Genomic DNA, 22,029 nt, shown 5'->3' with positions numbered 1-22,029 from the left:
ACTCTCAGTTTTAAAGGTCTTTATTAAGACCTTTTGGGTGTATCAGGTGACGATCCGTTATCGCAGAACGTTTTGGGTCTTGTTCTAAATCAGACCTTAAGGTCTTGATTTTAATAAGACCTTTATCGCGCCCAATAGAGACTATTCTAGATCCCGAAAGAGACTTCAAGGGTTCTGATTCTATCATACCTAAAAGGTCTTATTTTAAACGAGACCTTTCGAAAAAAGTCCGTTATCGCAGAACGTTTAGGGTCTTGTTCTAAATCAGACCTTTAGCGCGCCCAATAGAGACTATTCTAGATCCCGAAAGAGACTTCAAGGGTTCTGATTCTATCATACCTAAAAGGTCTTATTTTAAACGAGACCTTTTGAAAAAAGTCCGTTATCGCAGAACGTTTGGGTTCTTGTTCAAAATTAGACCATATTAGTGCCTAAAAGAAACTATGTTTAGTACTCGTTTTTGAAGGTCTGTAATTTTCAAAAGGCCTAAATTGCCGAAAAAAAACCTAACAATAATTAAAAGAAGAAGAGAATAAAAATACTCAAGAATTTCAATCTAAAAGATATATTATACCCAATAGGATTTCTAGATATTTTTCTAACAAATATCCATTATGTTATGTATATAATAGTTCTTTGATATCGAAACGTACAAGAGATGTATTGTACGTGTCCAGTTTGTTCATGACAATGATGATGATTCACGACAAAGTCTAGCTGTTTATGTAAGTACGACTGTAAACCAGATTGTCAAACAGACGTCTGTGTCCAAGAGTTGAAAATTGAATAGACGTTTGTTGGTGACGGTGACACAAAACTTTAATGAACTGGATAGTTGCGTGCTAACATGAAAGCTGGATAGTTGCGTGCTAAGAAATTCAAGAGAAGTGAGATAAAGATCACAAAACTGGTTTTTAGGCCTATTACTTCATCGAAATGTCATTGAAAAATTCTTTACTTTTGATCCAGCTCTTCAAAGTTTTCAAGAAAAAAAACAAAACAAATTGGGCAAAGATGTATTCAATTCTTACCTCAGCAGAGAGTCGATTTTGTTCTGGCCATACTTTAAACAAACGTTTAGAAAATGTGATGGTGGGATTTACAGCGACAGTGACATGGGCTCACATGATGTTGGGTTAGATTCTCGTTAATGTCGAAGCTGAAAAAAATAATATAATAAAAGATTTAAAACGAATATTCCAAATATTGCACAAAAAATAAAATAAAATTTCGTAAAAGCCTAGCTAGTAGGATCAATAAATACAAGCACAAAATTCGATCGAGCCTCGCCAAAACTTTCCATGGGTGTATTTGCAACAATATAGCTCCATGTTTGTGGAAGAAAAAAGGATTCATCCGATCAAAAGATATATAGCTCCAGTTGACAAAAAAAGGATTTTAAGAAATTTTATTACGTGAAGATTGTGTTACTTACCTTTTTTTCTTTTTGCTCTTCAGACCGTCTTCACCCTTTTGGCTCCAAAATTGTTTTGATTTTATTTTTGAACTTTTCGAATTTCGAACGACGTTCGAAACATTCGAAAATTCGAAAGAAGTCGTTACACTGCTCTAGATTTTTTAAAGCGCGCGAAATCGAGACCTTTAGAGGTCTTCATAAAAGCCCTTTTTATCGTGTCTATTGGATGTTCACTATCGTGTCTATTGAAAAGGCTTGTATCAGACAGACCTGAAAAGGTCTTGTTTCAAACGCGTGATTGAGACCTTTAGAAGTGTTGAATAAGACCGTTTCAAAGAACAGACCATGAAGGTCTTATTTCGAAAATACAAAGGAGACCTTTTTGGTGTATAGAACAAGACCTTGCTTGAATGGAAACCTTGCAAGGTCTCAATCGGCCACACAAGAGTTTCAATTCAGACCTTTCATGATATACTGACATCTAAGTAAAAATTAGACCGGCTAAGGTCTCAAAACTAAACCTAAAAGGTTTGAATTCAGACTGATAAGGTCTTTCTTCAAATTAGCATCTAAAAGGTCTCATATAAAACCCTAAAAACTGAGAGTGTATAACGTTCATTTTTACACCAGTGGTAGTTCAACCTTAGGTTAAGAAGTTTGTTAAATTTCAAGGCAAACAAAAGAGTCCTTCGGAAGATATGGGACCCGAAATACCCCTAGTCTAGCAAGCTAGACGACTAATTTATACATAGTAGAAATAAAGCAAAAAGTAATGAATTGAACAATTTTAGTCGTCTAGAAACCTTTGTGCACTAACTCCAAACAAAAGAAAAGTGTCAATATTGCAATTATAATTTTTTCCTGCTCAAAATAATTCTTGAGAAAAAAAATATGTGTGGATTTGTGTATTGAAAGTTTTTCATTTGAGTTGATTTCGTTTTGAGAGTTTGTTGTTGCTTGATAAATTGTTTTCTCGCTACGCAAGTTTCTCCGTAGCTAGCCCCTGTATCTATAAGGCTGAAACACCGGATTCTTCCAGTCGTTTATACAAACTAAATCCCGTATTATTATTATTATTATTATTAGTATTGGTATTACTAGTATTACACGCATTATAAACGACTCCAGTCTAAAATACCCCTTGATAGCACTTTTCTGTGAAATATCAAATCTCCAACTTATTACTAAAAACGGGGGTTATGTTTTCTTTTTTGAACAGTGCAATTAAAAGTTGGAAAATGTTAAGTGTTGGTGCATTGGTATTATGGGTATCATTGATTATTTCGAAACGAAGTGAAATCATATGCAATATAATTGTTTTTATTGAAAGGATAAGCATGAACTTATATTGCCTTTTTATTTTTAAGTCATTAAAGAACTTTGCTAATTTCCAAAACAATAAACACAGTTTGGCTATGAGGTCATTAAAGAGATTGTAAAATGTGTTATGATCGAAAAACTGTTTCATCAATCATATCACTACCCCCGTTTTTAGTAATAAGTTGGAGATTTGATATTTCACAGAAAAGTGCTACCAAGGGGTATTTCGGGTCCTATATCTTCCGAAGGACTCTTTTGTTTGCCTTGAAATTTAAAAAACTTCTTAACCTAAGGTTGAACTACCACTGGTGTAAAAATGAACGTTATAGCATAAGTAGAAAAAAAGCTCAATTTTTACAATCGCAAATTAAACCGCTAAAAATCGCGAATTTTTCAAACAAAAATACATTTAAATATAGCGCTTTTGATTCTCTAAAACAAGCAAAAAAAAAAAATTCATAATTATATTTGACTATCAAAAGTTACAGGCATTCTTGTTTCCACTGCCAATTATATCTGGACAGACTTTAGAAAGGTTCTTAAGATGTTCTTATTTTGACCATTTTCCTAAGAAATGGGTGTTTTTGAGTCCACAAAGCCTTAAAATGTTCTTAACTTGTTCTTAACATTTTGGCCAGCGAAGTCTTATGTTCTTATATAGTTTGTTCTTATTAAAGAAAACGTGTAGAGGTTTTAAATCGTGCCTTTAGAAGGTTCTATTACTCGCCATCTGATAGACTAATTTTGTGATCTGTTTTTTTGACAAGTAATGATGACTTCATATTTTGATTTGATATGTTTAAAAGTCGCCAGCCGACTGTTCGGCTGTAAAAGCTTTTCCATTATAAATCAAGTCAATGGAATGACGTTATGGGTTTTTAATCAAGATGTTTTTTTTCTCTTATACCGTTCCGTTTTTGAGAGTTTTACCTTCATTTGAAAACGTCTAACTGTGCTCATAGAGGGTACTTTTTGTGAAACAGTTTTTTTTTCGTATGGTGCTTGACTTAGATATTCATCTCTCATTTGGAATATATGTGTTTCAAAATCTCATTTCCTAGTTGAAGTGAATGGGTGCAAAGCATGGGGTTGATTTTGATATCATATCGAGGTGTGAGAGGTTTTGTTTGTCTCACCTTGGGTGTTGTATCATACCAAGTTGATTGTATGACCTAGCGTTGAAAGAGAATAGTGTAACATTCTGAGCCATAGATATTCTTAAAGTTGCTTTTAATTTCAGGGGAAAATTTTATTATTTGATTTGCTTATTAAAATTTAGAACGACTGTTCTTAGATTGTTTTGGCGTTCTTTAGCCTTATAGAGACATTATGTAATGGGAGTTCATGAACAATTGATGTAGGGGTGCTTTAAATGTCTTGAATAATATGTACATGTACATTGTATGTTAACACATTGTGTCCGGTTATTTTGTGAAAAGTTGTAACAATTCTCTAAAGATGTTTTCAATTATCGTTCACACGTGTGTAATTTAGCGGTCATTTAAAGTTCGCGTAATCAGCGCACGCACAATTCTACACCAAACGGGTGTTGAATATGAAATAAGTTTATAAGATTAAAGTAATTTCCTATGTAATTACCGACCAATTAATCTTCATTGATGCTCTATTAATGAGTAAATTGTCGGAGGTGTTTTCATTTCATTTGCTTAATGGTATATAGTGAAATCTCTTGTCAATTCTTTACTAATTTCTTCTTTCTTGTTCTTAGTTGAATCATAATCGACCATACCACCCTGCTGTGGTGTGCGTTTAAGGGTGGCGTGTTTTCTTTGGCAAACGTCGGATGTTGAGGTGGTTGACAAGTGAGACAGTGTTCTCTCTTTACAGTATGTTTTGCCAAGTTCAGCTGGTTTTTTAGGGGGAGAAAAGTGTCATATGTATTTTCACTCTCAAAATATTTGGTCAAATTGGACCAAAAGTTTATTTTCAATACACCTCCATTCTACTCTGACACCTGCCTTAGTGCCCTGCCTTATGGTCCATGACATTGCTCTCACCTAGAAAGGAGCTGTGCTAAGTACCATATACATGTACTCTGATGTAACAATTCAACAGTTAATTATGAGGTGATTGAAATGCGATCCTATTTTTGACATCTCAACAGAGCTCATATGCGTTGTTTTGTTTATGGAGGCTTAAAGGATTTCCTGTTTGTGAAATCTTCCACTGCTTTAAAGCCCAAGGCCTATAGACATTTTGAGCTTGTGTACCAAACATCTTTAGGACTAAATCTTCATTCATTTTTTAGGTCTTTGGTATGGAAATCAAATCTTTGTTTGAGTAAGATTAAAATGACACGCCTTAGTCCTTTGCGACCTCTTTGATGATGTCACTTCGTTTCATTGCTCCTAATTTCAAACGTGTATTCAAAACATGTTACTTATAAGAAAATTCGACTGAACAAGAAATTCTGAACAGGAAATTTTTTGTGTCTTTTCATGCAAGCCAGCCAAAAGTTTTTCCCTAAAACTTTTGTATATATATATATGTTACTTACTAGCCTTCCTTGAGATCGGCTCATTAGTTTTTTCTAATTTTTTTGCACGATGGTGCGTAATGTTGATACCCAAAATGTGACGGAGCCCGATTTTCGAGAAATTTTTTCTATAAATTAAGAATGCTCATCTACCTGTGTTCTTTTTTGTTTTTTCAAGTGTCATAAGGTGTTGCCTTTCTCCGAAGAGTTTGCCAACTTTTCATCGAGTTGTTAAATCCTCCTTATCTTATCTCTTGTAATCGCTGCTCTAATAGGGAATTAAATAGCTCAATGAAGAAAATAACTTCATTCAAAATGAAATTATCAATGCTTACTTCCAGCTTAAAATTTTAAGTAATTATAGTTAAGCTATTCTTGAGAATGAAAAGGAAATTATCTCAAGAGCTGAGAGATTTCCAGGCTCCTTATTATCCAAAAAACATGTATTACACTCTATTTTATAAGAACCAGTCAATCTTTGCTTCAGGCTTCATTGTTCTTATAAAATTATTCTTGTCCAAAAGAGTGTACACGTTTTTTTATAAGAACATCCAAATTTTTTGAAGCCTTCGGATGTTCTTAACTTTTTGGGTTTTGAGCCTAAAAATGTTCTTAACGTGTTCTTATTTTAAGCAATTTTGACCATTTTTACCCATTTTCCTAAGAAATCGAGTGTTTTGAATCCATAAAGCCTTTAAATGTTCTTAACTTGTTCTTAACATTTTGGCCGTCGAAATCTTATGTTCTTATATAGTTTGTTCTTATAAAAAAACGTGTACGAATCGTAACCGTGCTTGAGATGATTCGGAGATGCCTCGTCAACAACGACTCCCGTCTCACCTTTGGTCTCACAGCCCCTGTGGGACTTTTTTCCTTAGTGGGGATAAAAATACCTATTGAAATCCCAACGGGGAGAGAAATTCTATTGTTCAAAAGTTAGAAATCCACTGGAGATGGAAGTGCATTTCTTCAAACGTTGAATTTCGAATGTGGATGAAATCAAAGTCAATTTCCTAGTGGGGCTGAAATTCAAGGGTGTTTTTCCACCGGGGACGAAATTTTTGCCGAATTTTCAGTGGTGCTGGGGTCCTAGTGAGTTTGTGACACAGGGATGTAAAGGTGTATCGCTAGTGAAGTTCGTCGTTCTACAAGTTTTATAAGAAATGAGAGGAGATCATTTTATGATTCTTTTAGTCAAACCAATTATTATTTGAAGAGGTTCACTTGTGAAAGTGGAAAAAAAGGATTTGTTTATTCCTTTCCTTTTTCACATCACAAATATCATTAGATCTTTATCAAATCAACAGTATGTCAACGGAGTCAAATGTGTGGTTGGTATATACGCTATTACTGAGAATGACGTTGGTTTTAAAATGCTTGTTGAGTTAGCGGTTTTCCACCTTTGATCTTTTTTAGTATTTTGATGGACCGGAAATAGAGATAATAGAGAACTTGAAAGAAAACATTCTTTTTTTATTAAATAGCATGATAACAAGATGCTCTTAATTTCTTGACCATGCTTCATTTCAGGTGATGGGTACTCGGTATAGAGATGTAGGATGAACGTTAGCTGATGTGAAAGTGCATTTATTTCTTGTCACTCTGTCTTGATATATTTTACTGTACTTTACATTTGTGATTTATTCACTTTTTTTCGAAACTAGGAATATTTTGAAATTCTTAGTTTCATTTTTGATATTTGTTGGAATTTGTTTGTTTTCTGGAAGCTTTGTTTACTTTTTCGGTCAGCTGATTTTTGAATTTGCCAATGGTTGGTTGTTCTACACCTAGAAATCACTTGCCTGTCTGAATCTTGTAGAAACCATTCTATGACAACATCTAACGAGTGGAAACCAACCCTACCATTTTCATGTATATATTATATCTCTTTTTGTTTCATATTCTTTCATTCTTATGATTTTCTTTATAATTGTATTTAATAGTTAAATAGACACACGAGTGTTTTTTTGAGCCAATCAAAAGCCTTTGAGAAATATAGAAGCGGGAATCTTTTCTGATTCCATTGGCTTATATCAACGGAAGGCAGGTGAGGTTTGCAAAGCAATCACCTTTATCTATTGCATTATAACCTTTTTTCGTGTAACCCCAGTTTATTAATTAGTTTTTTATATTAGAGTGATGTTGGACTTAACAGGAGACACTATGCGACATTCTTGACTCGAATTTCTTTAATTAAATTCCTTATGATTCTCTCTCGTTACACATTTCTTTGATTTCTTGGTTTTGACCTTCTTATGTTTTGACCTTTCGTTCATATTTGCTTTTTGTTGGTGATTTCATGGAACTGACTGTTTGAGTATTGGTAAAAAATTGTTTGAAAATGATGAAATTGAATTTTTTTAATATTTGCCATTCAGTATTTTAATGTTTATCAGCAAAAACTGTTGAACGAAATTTTTCTGCTCGTAAACTTTCTCAGCAGCATAACTTTTGACTTACACCTGCCGCGAAATTTAAAATTTCTAGGCAGGCAAAGAGTAGTTTTTTTTTAAACTGATACTCTGCATAATGTGAAAAAGTAAACTAGTCATGCGTAGTTGCTTTTTCTCTCTGAAATACCCATGTGGGTTTTTTTTAAACTCACTAGAGGTGAAAAAGAGATTTGAGGTTTGGCGTGAGAGATATTTTGACAAGTGAGTGGAGTCTTGATCGTGAGAAAAGATTTGTGAATATTTTATTAGAGGAATGCATATTTTTGTAATCGTTATTGTATTTGTGCATGTTTATATTTTAAATCTAATCTAAAATTCATATCAGTAGAAAAATAGATACTAAAAAATTCATCCAAGAAATTTGACTTGGGGTACACAACATGGAAGTGGATGTTGGGATGGATTTCTTTCTTTGTGAAACGTTACCAACACCTGAGCCTCAGGATGGTGACCTTAACATGATGCAACATTTAAATCCATTGGAATTAAGTGTCGGTGATAGCAATTCTCAACGACCAGTCAAACGCAAGAAATCAGGTAACGTGGCTGACCATGTGAAACGACCCATGAATGCTTTTATGGTATGGTCACAAATAGAACGTAAAAAGATGGCTGAATCGTACCCGGACATGCACAATGCTGAAATCAGTCGAAGATTAGGTAATTTGTTTTGCTTTTGGAAAAATTCTTTGTGGACATTTTCATTTGACGTTAAATATAGATTCTTTGAGCTACACGTTTTTTTTTATAAGAACAAACTATATAAGAACATAAGGCATTGATGACCAAAATATAAAGAACAAGTTAAGAACATTTTAAGGCTTAAAATTCAAAAAAGTTACGAAAAATTCCAAGGCTTCAAAATTTTGGAAGTTCATATAAAGAAAACGTGTAACACATTCTTTTCAAAACACGAGATCATAGTAAACATTTTTCCAAATTTTGAAGTTTTATAAAACAAAACTCTGGTAGCAATAATATACACATGTTTTTGCTAGAATGCTGAGATAATGAAAGCTTAAGAGGAAAATACTTTAATTGTCCTGAGGTTTAAAGAATAATTTGTCATGAAATGTCAATAATCTAATTCGCTATGACCGGCTTTCCGGCACGAAATCCGTACAAAATAAAATAGCGGTAAGAAGTTCATTACTAAAAGGATCATGCGAATCATGAAAAATGTCATGTTTGTTGAAATTCTTGTTTATTATAGCTCAAGAGGATTGCTTCCTTTTGCTAATTTGTTTAAAGTAGAAGTATTGAAAATTGAACTAGTGCCCAACTCTCGATTTCTGAAATATGATACTTGTTTACAGTGTAATGTCACTGAATTAAAGTATAATCAAATTTCAATGTGAAAAAAACATCTAATAGTAGGCTACGTCATATCTTCCTTCGTTTCGAGCTTAAAACTCCTACTCTTTGGAATATGCGCACTGCTCTTGTTTTGAATATTGAATTTCTCCGGATACATCGCATGCGCACTGATAGTGGGGTCGTTTAGCATAATTTACGGGAAAAGAATAGGATCTAGCTGAAACTTTCTCCAGACCTTCTCTATAGGATGGTTATGCCTCAGGAAAAATTCCCCTAAAATCCCACTGGTGGAACATCCCTTTTTTGGGACATTTCTATTTTCCCCAGGCAAAACCCTAAGGGTGAAATTTTTTGAAAATTTCAAACTCATTTTCAGACATTATCAAGTATACCATTCGAAAGCTCTCGAAAAACTATATAGAAGACTTTTAAACGGGTATAGCCGATTTCATTACCTAACTCAAGATAATTCACGCAGAAGATGCTATTTATCGTCAATTTTGACCAAAGTGTGGCGAAAAGTGGAACTTGCGCATGAAATATATCGAGTTAGGTAAGGAAATCAGCTATAACCGTTTAAAAGTCTTCCAATAGTTTTTCGAGAGCTTTCGAATGGTATACATGATATTTTCTGGAAATAAGTTTGAAATTTTCAAAAAATTTCGCCCTTAGGATTTTGCCTGGGGAAAATAGAAATGTCCCAAAAAAGGGATGTTCCACCAGTGGGATTTTAGGGGAATTTTTCCTGAGGTATAAGCATTCTATAGAGAAGGTCTGGAGAAAGTTTCAGTTAGATCTTATTTTTTCCTACAAACAGCCTGTATTTTTGTAACACGACCACATTATGAGGCTTTGATGAAACCATAGCAGTGCTTATAGACCAAAAGTAAGGCCTAAAAGCCTGGAGCTGTCTATTGGGTAAACTAATATAATAGTATCTCTCCCCGCAAGTAGATCACTATGATATTTGGATATAAGCATATTAGCAATATCATTCAGTCTATTCCTTACAAAGTTCATGAAAGCGTTTGCTTTTCTAGATTAGTATTAAACTAATTAAAATCAAACTCTTATTTCTTCAGGCAAACAGTGGAAAATGTTGACAGATGATGACCGACGGCCATACGTCATTCGATCAGAAAAACTACGTGAAGAACATATGAGGCGCCATCCTGATTATAAATACAGGCCTAAGAAAAAAGCTAAAGAGATGGAAGGGAAACAAGGCGCAGCAGCACAAACGAATCAACAACGCGCCAATAACACCAAAAATAATACGAATACCTTACTAGCGATTGAAGGTAATAGTTACGACAGCACTATGATAAAACTAGGACCATCCACCACGCTCGCTTATAACGCTTTAAATAGTAAGCATTTATTGAAACCCATCAAACAGGCTAATACTACGAATGCAGCAAATGTACCATTACAAAGAATCGAAAGTGCTAAACTGGTTAATATCAAAAACGGACATTGTGTAATGACGACTGGGAAGCCATTTTTAACACTGTCAAGGCAAGTTGGTAAAATCGGTAGTTTGTCATCTTCAGAAGGTAATTTCTCAATCTCACCACAAAAGAACTCTTTACTTAAAACAACATCAGTTGCATCCGGTCAGAAGATGTTTCGTACTCCACTAACGCCCCCGCCCAACGTCCCAGGATCCTTAGCGTCGCCTGTCGACTTGGAACCTAATCTATCATTTTACGACGATTTCAGTGAACTTTTTGATGCCAAAAAGGGCCGATCAAATAGCTCTTCGAGCGGCGAATTCCAAACAGCACCCACGTGGATCAAAACAGAAAGTTGTGACTCCGTTGGTGACCTTCCTATATCTCCTTTATCGGACATTAGCACGATGGTTGATTTTCCGGACATTTATACGACTCCCGAAGTGTCCGAAATGTTATCTGGACAATGGTTAGATAGTAGTTTTGGATTGGGTGTTTAGAGGGGAATCGTGGTCTATTCTTCTTATTCAGAAGGTATATTCCTTCATTTTTTGTAGATAGTGACTATTATAATGGTATTTAAAGCTTTCTTCTGATTGGCTGCTTTTTAACTTCATAGAGGGTTTTAAGTAGGATTTTTAAACTTTTTTTTCATTTTTTGTTTGTTTTTATTTATTGGAATGTTACGAATATTATCATTAAGGTGGATGATCAGATGGTATAATTAGTTAGATGGATTATTTTTTAAAAAAGAAATACGCCTTAATCTCTGGATCAATCAAGGTTTTCGTGGAAGTGCTCGATGAAGGTCGTTCTTACTCCAGTTTGACCTACACTGAGCTCATTTCATGGGAACCTTACTTGCTTCGCAATAAAATAATGTTCATTCATATTTTTTGTCTATAGATTTTATGTTTACTAAAAAAAATAATTTATTTGAAAGTTTTTTAACATTTTGGGAAAAAAGCTGAAGAATTGAAAAAGCTTTTCCACGTTCTTTCATTCATTTTTGATTTCGTCTTTGCGGTTGGTTTTCTTCTATATTTTCTTTTTTACTTCTTTATTTTCTTTTTCGTCGCTTTCTCTTAGTTTCTCTTATCAACTCAAACACGTGCTCAAAGCTTATAAGAGTTTTCTATATAATATTTTATATTTTGAAAACATTAAATCTTATGAAAACTACTGCCATCATTTTTTGCTTGAAGTCTCCAGGGGTCTTTTATGCTGATGAAATCTATAGTTTTTATTAAAAAAATTTTTTCAAAGTTTTAAGATTGCATCTGCAGGGTTTTTTAACGTCACAAAGGAAGCCCCCTTTAGGTGACTTTGAATGAGTGTGGATATGAAATTTCACAAGGCACTGCGCCCGTTTCATAGGAGTTTTTATCTAACCGTCAAAAATTCTTATATTATTAATTTCTAATATTTTTTCTATAAAGTCTTTTTTCGTCCTTGTTTTTTTATATTATATGCTAGTCTTTTTATTTTTGGACAACCTTTGTACTGTCCGAAAAAATTTGTACATTTGTATTAATTCGAATGATTTGAATAAGTACCCAGAAAAATGAACATATATTTCGTTTTTTGTTCAGGAAGTCCGTGGTTTAGAACTATAAAATCCCGTAAATTTAAGCCTTCAAAACCTCATTAAAATATTATTTTTTCTTTTGACCTTAAAATTCAATTACAAACAAGAAAACGAATTGTTTTTTTCAGAGCGAACTCATTTTTGCACAATCACGTTGCTCTCGGGTATACTGCACGAAAGATTTTATTTAATCGCATTTCCCCCAAAAGTTAAAGCAATAAATACTCACGTCCGACCACTTGTCAAAATCTGTTAAATCCAAAAATATTACATATTCAAGTAAAATTCTTTTTCTTTGAAAATTATCCCCTGCCACACCAAATCCATAAGTAAACTTGAGCTTTTTTTTAATCCAGCGACCTATAAAAAATAAATCTTGGAATTCTTAGCCGATTTCCGGAATCCCTGATTGTATCGAGGCTAGAATGAGACAGGGGTATACTCTTCTGTGCTTAATTGTAGGGGGGGTAAGCAGGGGGGTTGGTACCGGAAATATATAAAAAGGGGGTCAATATTAAGTGTTTTGGGGAGATTTTCCCCAAAAACCTATAGGAAAAGAAAGTTTTGACACTTTTTCAGGAAAATTTCATAAAACGGGGGGGGGGGGAGGCGTCATTATAAAATGCTATTGGGGTGATTTTTTCTCCGAAAGATTGCAAAGTGACCCCCTACAAAAGAAAACAGAAGAAGTACCAATATCTAACCTTTGATACTTTTTTCCAGGTTCGACGAGCAGTTATCAGGTTTTATTGAGTGACGTGAATGAGCTGGAAGGAAAGAAAGTTACAGTAATCCGAATTTGTAAATTCTTTTGAATTCAATTAGACATTATTTATGTAGTTGAGGTCAATTTAGGAAGACGGGGATGGCGCCTGGTGGTAAGATCAACTCTTAATTGGTGAAACCGACCGACTTTGCATTTTCTAGCACGATGACTTTAAATTAGGCTAAAAATAACGGACTGAAACTTGATGGGAATTGATATTCCTATATTTTTTTATGGCTGCAGATTTCAATTCTTTTGATTTTAAGTCAGAAAATTCAGTAGAGATGAGAAACATAGTAAACATTTTGCAGTGAGGATTGGTTTGTTTGATTATTTCAGTGGATACAAAAATTGGAAGATAATTTGCCACTGGAGACGATATTTTGACCAATTTTCCCAGTGGGTCTGATTTCCTTGGCATTTTCGGTGTTCTTTCTGTTATAACGAACTTTTTTTGTTCCGGCGGCTTTATTCGATTTGATTGGTACGGTTTTCATCCATAATCCTAGGTGCTTTACCATGGTTACTTTTGTTCTTGTCGATTGCGCGTTGAATGAAATCGAGATTTGTCTTCACGGTATGATATGTAATTTTCATACGCTGTGATATTCACGGTAGTTAAAGCTGTTGGGTAATGCCAGCTCCATTAATGACACCGCCCATCTCCTCTCCCAAAAGAGTGGCATCTTTCATAAAATCACTTCATCGCGTAAAATACATTACAATGTCGGGGGAAAGTGACGAATTCGAAATTTTGATCGGGGGGAGGTGACGAAAATGCCTCTAGGTGACGAAATTTTTCCCCGATACGAAAAAAAACCCGACTAAATTAAACTCCGACATTTTTTTCCCCGATAAGGTAGTCGTTTTCAGCCATCTCGAATGGGGGGGTACTACCCTTGTCGACCGACGGGGATACTCGGCTGAGGTTCGAAAAATGGACCCTACGTAGGACTCGAAATTTGCGAAAAAAGTGACCCTGAATGGGACTGATTTTTCTATTTTGGTGTTTTTGCGACCCTACCTGGGACTCGCGGAGGTTAAAAAAGGTACCCTGACCAGCGGAGCATCCCCGTAACCCATCTTGCCCTAGTACCCCCCCCCCGGGGGGTCGACCATCAAGTAAGGGGAATATAGGGTAACATACTCAGAGCCCGGAATGGGGGCACTCACATGGTCCGATTCACGGCATGTGCCGTCCTTAAGAGGGTTAAGGATAGGTTTCTTTAGACCCAATTTTTTGATAGAATGCACTACAAGCAAGACAAGGGTCTTCTTTTAGCCGGATACGCTGTAAGGATGTGTTTGGGGACTAAATCGCAAGTCAATCTTTATAGTTTTGACTTTTGACTCGCATCCAATTTCGATTTGTTTTGTACATTGGATCGACATGTCAGGCTAATTATTGGATGACTTTAGAAAAACAAGATATGCAATCAAACTTACACTGTAATGGTGAGAAACGTGCTTAACGTGTTAGGTAAAATGCACTGTAAGGGTACCTTTTCCTGCTCAAGAGCTGCACACTGTAAGGCCTAAGGGTCCTATTTTATGAAATACAATTTTTCGGCGGCAACATGCTGTCGTTTAGAAATCGAGTGCCCCCCCCCCCGGACGAGAGTGTTGGGAGAAATGCATGGTTCTATGGTGAGGATGCACTGTGTCCTCCCGAGTCGTTCGAGTATAGTTACTATATACCATACTTAAATACTTAGCTCTTTGTATCGAGACGATCGATCGGGGTTCGGAGTTCGGAGTAAATCATTCTTAGTGCTGCACAGACATCATGGCATACAAAGTAGCGCTGAACTAAATAAACGGAGTCGGGTTCAACTTTTTCATATATTCCAACTTTGATTATAAACAGTAATCCTCGGGACTTTTATGACTAAAAACTATATAAACAGTAATCGTAATGTAGTACGAATCGCAAAGTATTCATTCAGGCTAAGTCCGACGCATTGGGAAGAATGAACGAATGAACAGCGAAGAAAAAGAAGACAAGAACGTGTCCTTTTTTGTTTAGCAACTTTTTTTGGTTTGTATTCTCTTTCTTGTTTTTGGTGTTTTGTCTTTTGGTTTGCTTTTTAAGAGATTGAGTTTCAATTCAACTGTCAATAATGACAGTTAGATTTTTTGGTCAAGGCTTTTTTTCTGACGTTCTTTATCTTCCTTCCTTCATATTCGTTTGTTTTCCTCTTCGGTCCAGACCCGATCAATCAAACTTGTCGAACCAATCGAACTAATCGAACTCCATCGAACGATTAAAGTTTGATTAAAAAAATTAGTCGAACCTAATCGAACACTCACAATTTTTTAAGCAATTAGCAGTTCGATTAGTTTGGTCAGTAAAAAGTTCGATTAGTTCGATCAGTAAAAAGTTTGATCAGTTCGATGATATTAAATCCTGATATCTGCCCTCGCTTTCAAAAACTTTGTCCTGGCACGCGATTGCCATTTCGACAGTTCCCGGACTTAACAGCTTGACGTTTTGTACTAGGGAGGTCGAATTCGCGCATATTTTCCGCGCGAAAAAAAGAAAAAAAGGAAAAAGAGTCTTCGAGTGACTTTATAGACCTTTTTTTAAAGAGGCAGCCATGTTGAATAATTATGTACTCCAGCATAAAAACAATGATACAGCCATGCAAAATTTTGAAAATATGCATGATACAGTAATTATGCATGGCTGTATCATTGTTTTTATGCTGGAGTACATAATTATTCAACATGGCTGCCTCTTTAAAAAAAAGGTCTATTGACCCACAACTTACCCAATACTTTGAGTTTTGCATCCAAACTTTTTTCCAAATAGTAGAGAATTTATCAGAGATGAGAGAATAAAAAAAATCACTTCGATATCTTTTTTCTATCGAAAGTTACATTCATTTCCCCATCAGGTGTCGCCATTTGAGAAAGAAAATGTCACGGCACCAAAAAAATTTTTGATTGAGATGTAAACAAACGGTCGTCGCTATTGAAGTGATGGTCCGTTGGTTCCCATTTTTTTTTTACTGAACGCGGAAAGTTTCAAGGTTTCTTTTGAAGTCTGCTGGATGCACGGTTTAGTCGGAAGGTGACAGCGAAAAATCAAAGTAAAGAAGATTTTTAAGATTTTTTATACTTTTCTTTAACTTTTCACATTATCAGCAGGCAACAAAAGAATCCTTAAAGCTTGGGCTTTCTGTGTTGGTAGCATTTGTTTTTCTTCAAATGAATTGCTTCAATAGCGATTGCTATTCAAAACATGATGGTTGAGAAGTTTTTAACCTCGCGCCAGCAGACCGTGTGTGTGTGACGTCATCTTTGTAGTCTGCTTCTGCGCCCCATTTTGGAATATTTTGGTGCGTGCGGCACTTTCGATTTGGCTTGGACGAGGTTGGACGTGTTTTGACCAAAAAAGTGAGTTCTTCACAATCCATTTTTCTTATATCTTTTGAAGTACTTTATCATTTCTCAAAGGTGACCCCTTTTTCTTCTTCTTATGTTTAGGGCTATCAGATGAGCCTACTTTTGTTTCTTCTGACTAAGTTTTAAAATTTGGCTGACTCCCCTAATTGTACCGGGATATTTGTCTATCCGGAATAAAGTCGGTAGCCCCTCTGTTGCGATTTCGCGCGCGGACGAGTGGCAGAATTCTACGCCCCAACAAACCGCCTCTGCCGCTATAAGGATACAAGAAATGTGTGTATAATCCGTTATCAGAAGTAATTTCCCGATTTACATTCCAAATTTGGCTTTAAAAAGAAGCTAAATATACAGTGGCGGAGCCATTGAGTTTAAAGCCTGAAGGGCTAGAGAAGAATATCTAACCTTTCTCAGGCAAGAAAAAGTGAAGCCTTAAAAAATGCGCCATATTTTTGACGACAGATTGAATCTAACGATTCCTTTGTTTACGATTGATATTTTTTTCAAATTTTAGCGGTAAATTTTAGTTTCAATCTGTCATTTGTGTAAAAACCAGGCGAGCCGCTCAAGGCCGCGCAACTTTGGTAGGATTTGTTGGCTTCAAATCCTACCAAGGAGATTCGATTCTAGCCCTTCAGCCTTATACTTCATTGGGCGGAGCAGCACAAACTTGTCGAACTAAATTGGTTTATTGAACTGATCGAACCGAAACCCATTGATCAAACTTAATCGAACACTCACAATCTTTAAAAAAATCTTAAAGTTCGATTAATTTTTTTAATCACACTTTAATCGTTCGATGGAGTTCGATTGTTCGATAGGTTCGACTGGTTCGACAAGTTCAATTGATCGGGTCTGGTTCAGTTAGTGGAAATACTTCGATTTGCGAAGCATCTTTACGTCACACAGAACAAAAGAAATAAAACAGCCGAGGCTGGAAGGTCAGCCAAAAGAGCTAAGAGGGTTAGAGGTTCAAAGGGGTGAAAGGGATAATTTTGTCGCCATTCATTCCATATCAACCATTTAGTTAAAGCCAAAAACGTGCGCTAAAGATCAGTTAATTCGGACCAGTCCACGCGGATTCCCTTTCAACAAGATGTAGCTGCTTCTTTAACAGAAAAATATTTTCGACCAACCGACCGAACGACCCACCTTTTTAAAGTAGAAATGATGGGAACCAAACAATTATATAATATGACTGAAGCCACAACCTTGCCAATACACAGGACATTCCGGTGCAGTTTGTCAGGTGCACAAATATATGGATAAATCACTGGACAAAAGTCCGGGGTAGTGTCTGGTGTACTTTGTTTCCGAGAGAAAAATGTACCGTCAACTGCTCCACTTTGGGACTATCTTACGCAACATGGGACGGCCATTCCACCACAATTTCACCGAACCTCCAAAGTCATTTAAACCTCCAAAGTCATATTAAAAAATACACAATTTTTCTTTCGCACCAAATAGGCTTTTAAATAGAAATATGAAAAAAATCCGTAGTGGAACACGCGCGAATGTGATCTATTTGTTATAGACAGGCAGCTGAGGTCACAAAAAAATTGGACGGGTGCGAACAATCCCAAACCACTTTTAATTGAAAATATACAACCTAAATATCTAGAAACCATCAACAGGAATACTTATTATCTCATCGGGCGGTTGGGCGGCGGGCATTCTCTAATTCTCCATTCGGCGTCTGGTCATTTTAAATGAAAAAAAAAGTTAAAAAGGGCGCGCTATCAGTGAAAGTTATCCTGACATGTTTTGACAGAAAGTATGATTGATAAACTTGGTGGAATTATCAAAACAAATTTGATTTGTGAAAATACAGGCCAGATATCAACAAGTCCCATGTTGCGTACACTCGTCCCAAGTTGGAGCAGTTGACGGTACTAGACAGTCCATTGTAGTCCAGTGTGCACTTTTGAAAATTTAATGAAGAAAACACCAGACAAAAAATAACGTCCAGTGTATCGGCAGGGTCGTCTGAAGCCAAAAAAACATGATTGCATCCAGTCTTTATCAAATTTAGACAGTAGCTGTAATGTACTTTTGTATACTTTATCAAATTCCAATAACATTATAAAACCATCAATCCCCCCTCTAGAGGCAAACAAGAAAAATATGTTTTTATTGCAAAATCTACTGTAATAAAAAGTAAAGCAACAATAAAAAGTATCAGAAAATTCAACATAAACAAAAACTTGAGCAAACGGATTTAAACCTTCAAAATGCAGCAAAATGTAGAAAAAGAATCCCCTTGATGAAAATCATGTGTTTGATTTGCCAAGTTAAAAAAATAAATGACAGAAATTGAAGCTTGCAACAGATTCACAGTGGAAATACTTTGGAACAACACTTTATCGACTTATCGCTTGAGCCGCCATCTTGAAACACCACATTATGATCTGTAAAAACAACACACGCTAACAGTACCCAAAAAGTTAACCCGATCGGAAGTAAGTTTAGAAATCAAAGTGAGATCGGGAAATCGGATTTTTTTTTGCCGTCTTATGATGATGGAAGAAAATTTTACCTATTTGAATGCTCAGCTTAGGCTGACCAAATAGCAAAATAACAAAGGAATTACCCATAGCTAGTACTGTGCTGTGGATTGGGTAACTTGCATCAGTTGAGGCTGCTAACATGTACCGTAATTTGGTCTAATATCGACATCCCTCGTCTAATTCCGACACCCTTCTTTAGAGACAGGAATAATATGAAAGCTTGAATCACTGATTGAAAAAAGATTATTCCTCTGTGACCACTAAGCCAAGAGAAACAGTCTCAACCTTTCTATCAATTTCAGCTGATAAAAAGGGTGTCGGAATTAGAGGAGGGATGTCAACATTAGACCAAGTTACGGTAGATATAGCCTTCAAATGAATGACCTGGCTGTTCATTAAATTAAAGGTTGAATCAACACAAAAATGGTAGAGTAGAGCTGCGAGCGGAGTTGCGTAGTTCATTTGTTTTGAAATTTCCAAGTCGTTTCGAACCGTTTCCGTGTCGGAATTTCACCTTTTAGTTACTACGGCTGAAGATGCATCCCAAACAGCCTAATCCCTGGGCTAAAAAACCTGTAGTGCGTGAAAATCCTGGAAAAACCACTGGGACTAGGATTGATCGAAATGACTTGGCGCGCGTCTGTTTGCCGTCGTCGATGATGGTTGACCTAAAAATAGAAGAGAAAATTAAGTGAGAGGAAACAACAAGTACAGGCTAAAGGCGCACAATAATAAATTGAGGGTGTCAGAGAGGATGGGAGGAAAAAAAATATTTGTGTTGACTGTATGAGAGGATGAGATCAACTGATTGACCAAACTCAAACGCTGCCAGTCGGAGTCCGTGGGACTGGGACTAGTAAAAGCAGGCGTGCAGTTTTAACCTGTCATATGATGTCGGGCGTTTGATTTGCTGATTGCGGAATTAACATTAGCTAAAGTTTAGCTCTAATTAAAAAATACACGATTTGCCCTTTCGCACTGAGTAGGCTTTTACGTTTTAAATCGCAATATGAAAAAAATCCGTACACGCTTTTTTTTTATAAGAATGGTGTAAACAGGTGTAAATCCATTTCATCATGGATATTCTTAACTTTTTTGGGAAAATCATCCTAACATTTGATACATATGTCAAATTACTGGCAAAACAATGGACTGTTTGATGTCACTCACGTGGCAAGTTGTTCACTCGTTATTTGTTAATCCCATCGGCCAATAGGTGGTTAGGCGGCGGGCGTTCTCTAATTCTCCAATTGGCGTCCGGTCATTTTGAATGAAAACAAAACAGTTTAAAAGGGCGCGCTATCAGTGAAAGTTATCGTGTTATGACAGAAAGTATGATTGATAAACTTGGTGGTGCTATCAAAACAAATTTCTTGTCAAAGAGATTTAACAGTACGTGAAAATACAGGCAAGAGATCAACAACCAGTCCCATGTTTCGCCCAATTTCGTTCCAAGTTAAAGAGCAGTTGGAAATGTTGATGGTTTGTTGATTTTGTTAAGGGAAAGAAAACAGGTACCGGGTGACCCACGGAAAAGTATAAGAGTTTGGGGGGTAACTGTGTCCGAAAAAAATTGAATTTTAACTAAATTCTTTTTTCATGTAAAAGAGGAAAGGCAAACTTAAATTTTGATGTAAAGTATCATTTTTTAATTTTGGAAAAGTAGTTATCGAGATATGGAGGTATAAAGTCAAAAGTCATTATTAAAAACAGTCAAAAAACGTCAAAAAAGACAGTATCAAATTTGTATCAGAACAAACAACTTTCCTTTGATCATTTTGCTATTTCTTTGTCTTAAAAGTTTCGTTAAGAAAAAAATAAGTAATATCGAATTTTAGACAATTCCCAAATTGATAAATGAAAAGTACCAAAAGTAGCATAAAGAATTTTCAAAATGCCTAACCATCGATCAGTTGAAAGCCGGGGGGTACTAGGTATGCGAGGTGACGGGTATGTCCGAGCCGAAAATCGAAAACCGTTCCTTTGAGAGACAAAATTTTGGTGATTTTGGACTTTTTCCTAAATTTTGGTCCATTTTTTCCAAATTTTGGGATGATTTTCACCAAATTTTGGTCAAAATTTTTGGAAATCGTGACCCTTTGAGAGAGAAATTTTTTATTTTTGTGATTTTAGGACCCTTTCAGAGACTAACTTTTGAATTTGTACCCCTTTGAGAGACTTTTGAGGAATTAGAAAAGGTACCCTTATAGCTCGCACATACCCGGCACCCATTTTGCCTAAGTACCCCCCCATTTTGTTAAAATTCAATTTTTTTCGGACACAGTTACCCTCCTAACTCTTATACTTTTTCGTGGGTCACCCGGTATATGTTTTATAAGCATACAAAAATCCGAAAACAGGCTCAGAGTTGCTTAGGTCGAAAGCTTAGTAAGGCTGATAAAATGCTTGAGAGATGCTTATATCCAAAGCAAAAATTTAGGGAAATACTGAAAATCCGTAAAATTCCAGCCAAAAAAAGCCAAAACCAGGAAAAAAACATTTTTCGTAGGCTCAAGTAATGCTTGCCATATGCTTAATTTTTCCCCATATCTGAGCCTAGATATGCTTACAAGTGTTACAAGTGCAATGCTTATAAAAAAAACATATAGCTTTTTTTAACCAAGGAATATGGAAGTTCCACCTACACTGTATATCGAAATATGCAACAAAAACAAAAGTGGTCTCTTTTACTGATTGCTACACAGCGCTCCTTTGCAGACTGTTTATTAAATTTCCACCAATGAGATGGTCGTATTTCACACGGCCCTTCTTCTTGGCACATGTGCCTCTCAGTGCCTTGCACGACAGGCGGCTGTAAAATCTTCACCTTTTTTATTTGTTTCAATCGGTAATCCTAAGATGTAGACTTTTTCTCATCTTCAATTCACTGAAGAAAGCAGAAATTCAATGCGAGAGTTAGATTGTCAACAAAGTGCCCTAAAAAATCATTGAATAAAAGAAGAACTTAAAAATCTTAAAATGTTTTCATTTCGCTTCCTTATTTTTCTTCCACTTTGAGATTTCTTTGATAAGAAGGATCTATCTTCTTTAGGATAGTAAACACTTGATGTGGTGGTTTTAAGAAAATCTTGGATCAACTGGCATTTCTTTCCAGTTCTAATATTATGCAAATTGTAAAAAGGAAAAAACCATTGCAGCCTTTTCTTTCACTTTCACTTCACTTTTACTTACAGTCTAGAATGGATGCTTTGAGGTTGTGTTTCTGCTCTAAAATTTCTTTTTGAATTTAGGTAACTATTGATAATATGTTTTTGTTTCAGAGCTATAATTATTATATAATAATA

General features: G+C 35.7%; 1 protein-coding gene and 1 long non-coding RNA gene across 2 annotated transcripts; one reads left to right on the top strand and one right to left on the bottom strand.

Annotated features, from left to right (window-relative positions):
- Positions 1–625: 625 nt before the first annotated feature.
- LOC136814940 (uncharacterized) lies at positions 626–1,679 on the bottom strand. Its single transcript, XR_010847660.1, has 3 exons — positions 1,436–1,679; positions 1,032–1,159; positions 626–869 (listed from the first exon to the last, which is right to left on the bottom strand). It is a non-coding gene; the product is annotated as an uncharacterized lncRNA (long non-coding RNA).
- Positions 1,680–7,986: 6,307 nt separating this feature from the next.
- LOC136814938 (transcription factor SOX-4-like) lies at positions 7,987–11,044 on the top strand. The gene is made up of 2 exons (XM_067071364.1): positions 7,987–8,347; positions 10,087–11,044. Exons 1-2 carry the CDS (start codon positions 8,068–8,070, stop codon positions 10,956–10,958), a joined length of 1,152 nt encoding a protein of 383 aa, XP_066927465.1. The 5' UTR covers positions 7,987–8,067; the 3' UTR covers positions 10,959–11,044.
- The last annotated feature ends 10,985 nt before the right edge of the window (positions 11,045–22,029 follow it).

This window comes from Clytia hemisphaerica, unplaced genomic scaffold, assembly GCF_902728285.1.
Source record: "Clytia hemisphaerica strain Z4C2 unplaced genomic scaffold, Clytia hemisphaerica genome assembly, whole genome shotgun sequence".
Lineage (NCBI taxonomy): Eukaryota > Metazoa > Cnidaria > Hydrozoa > Leptothecata > Clytiidae > Clytia > Clytia hemisphaerica.
The sequence above is the reverse complement of the archived record's forward strand: the minus strand, read 5'-3'. Positions and strand labels throughout refer to the sequence as shown.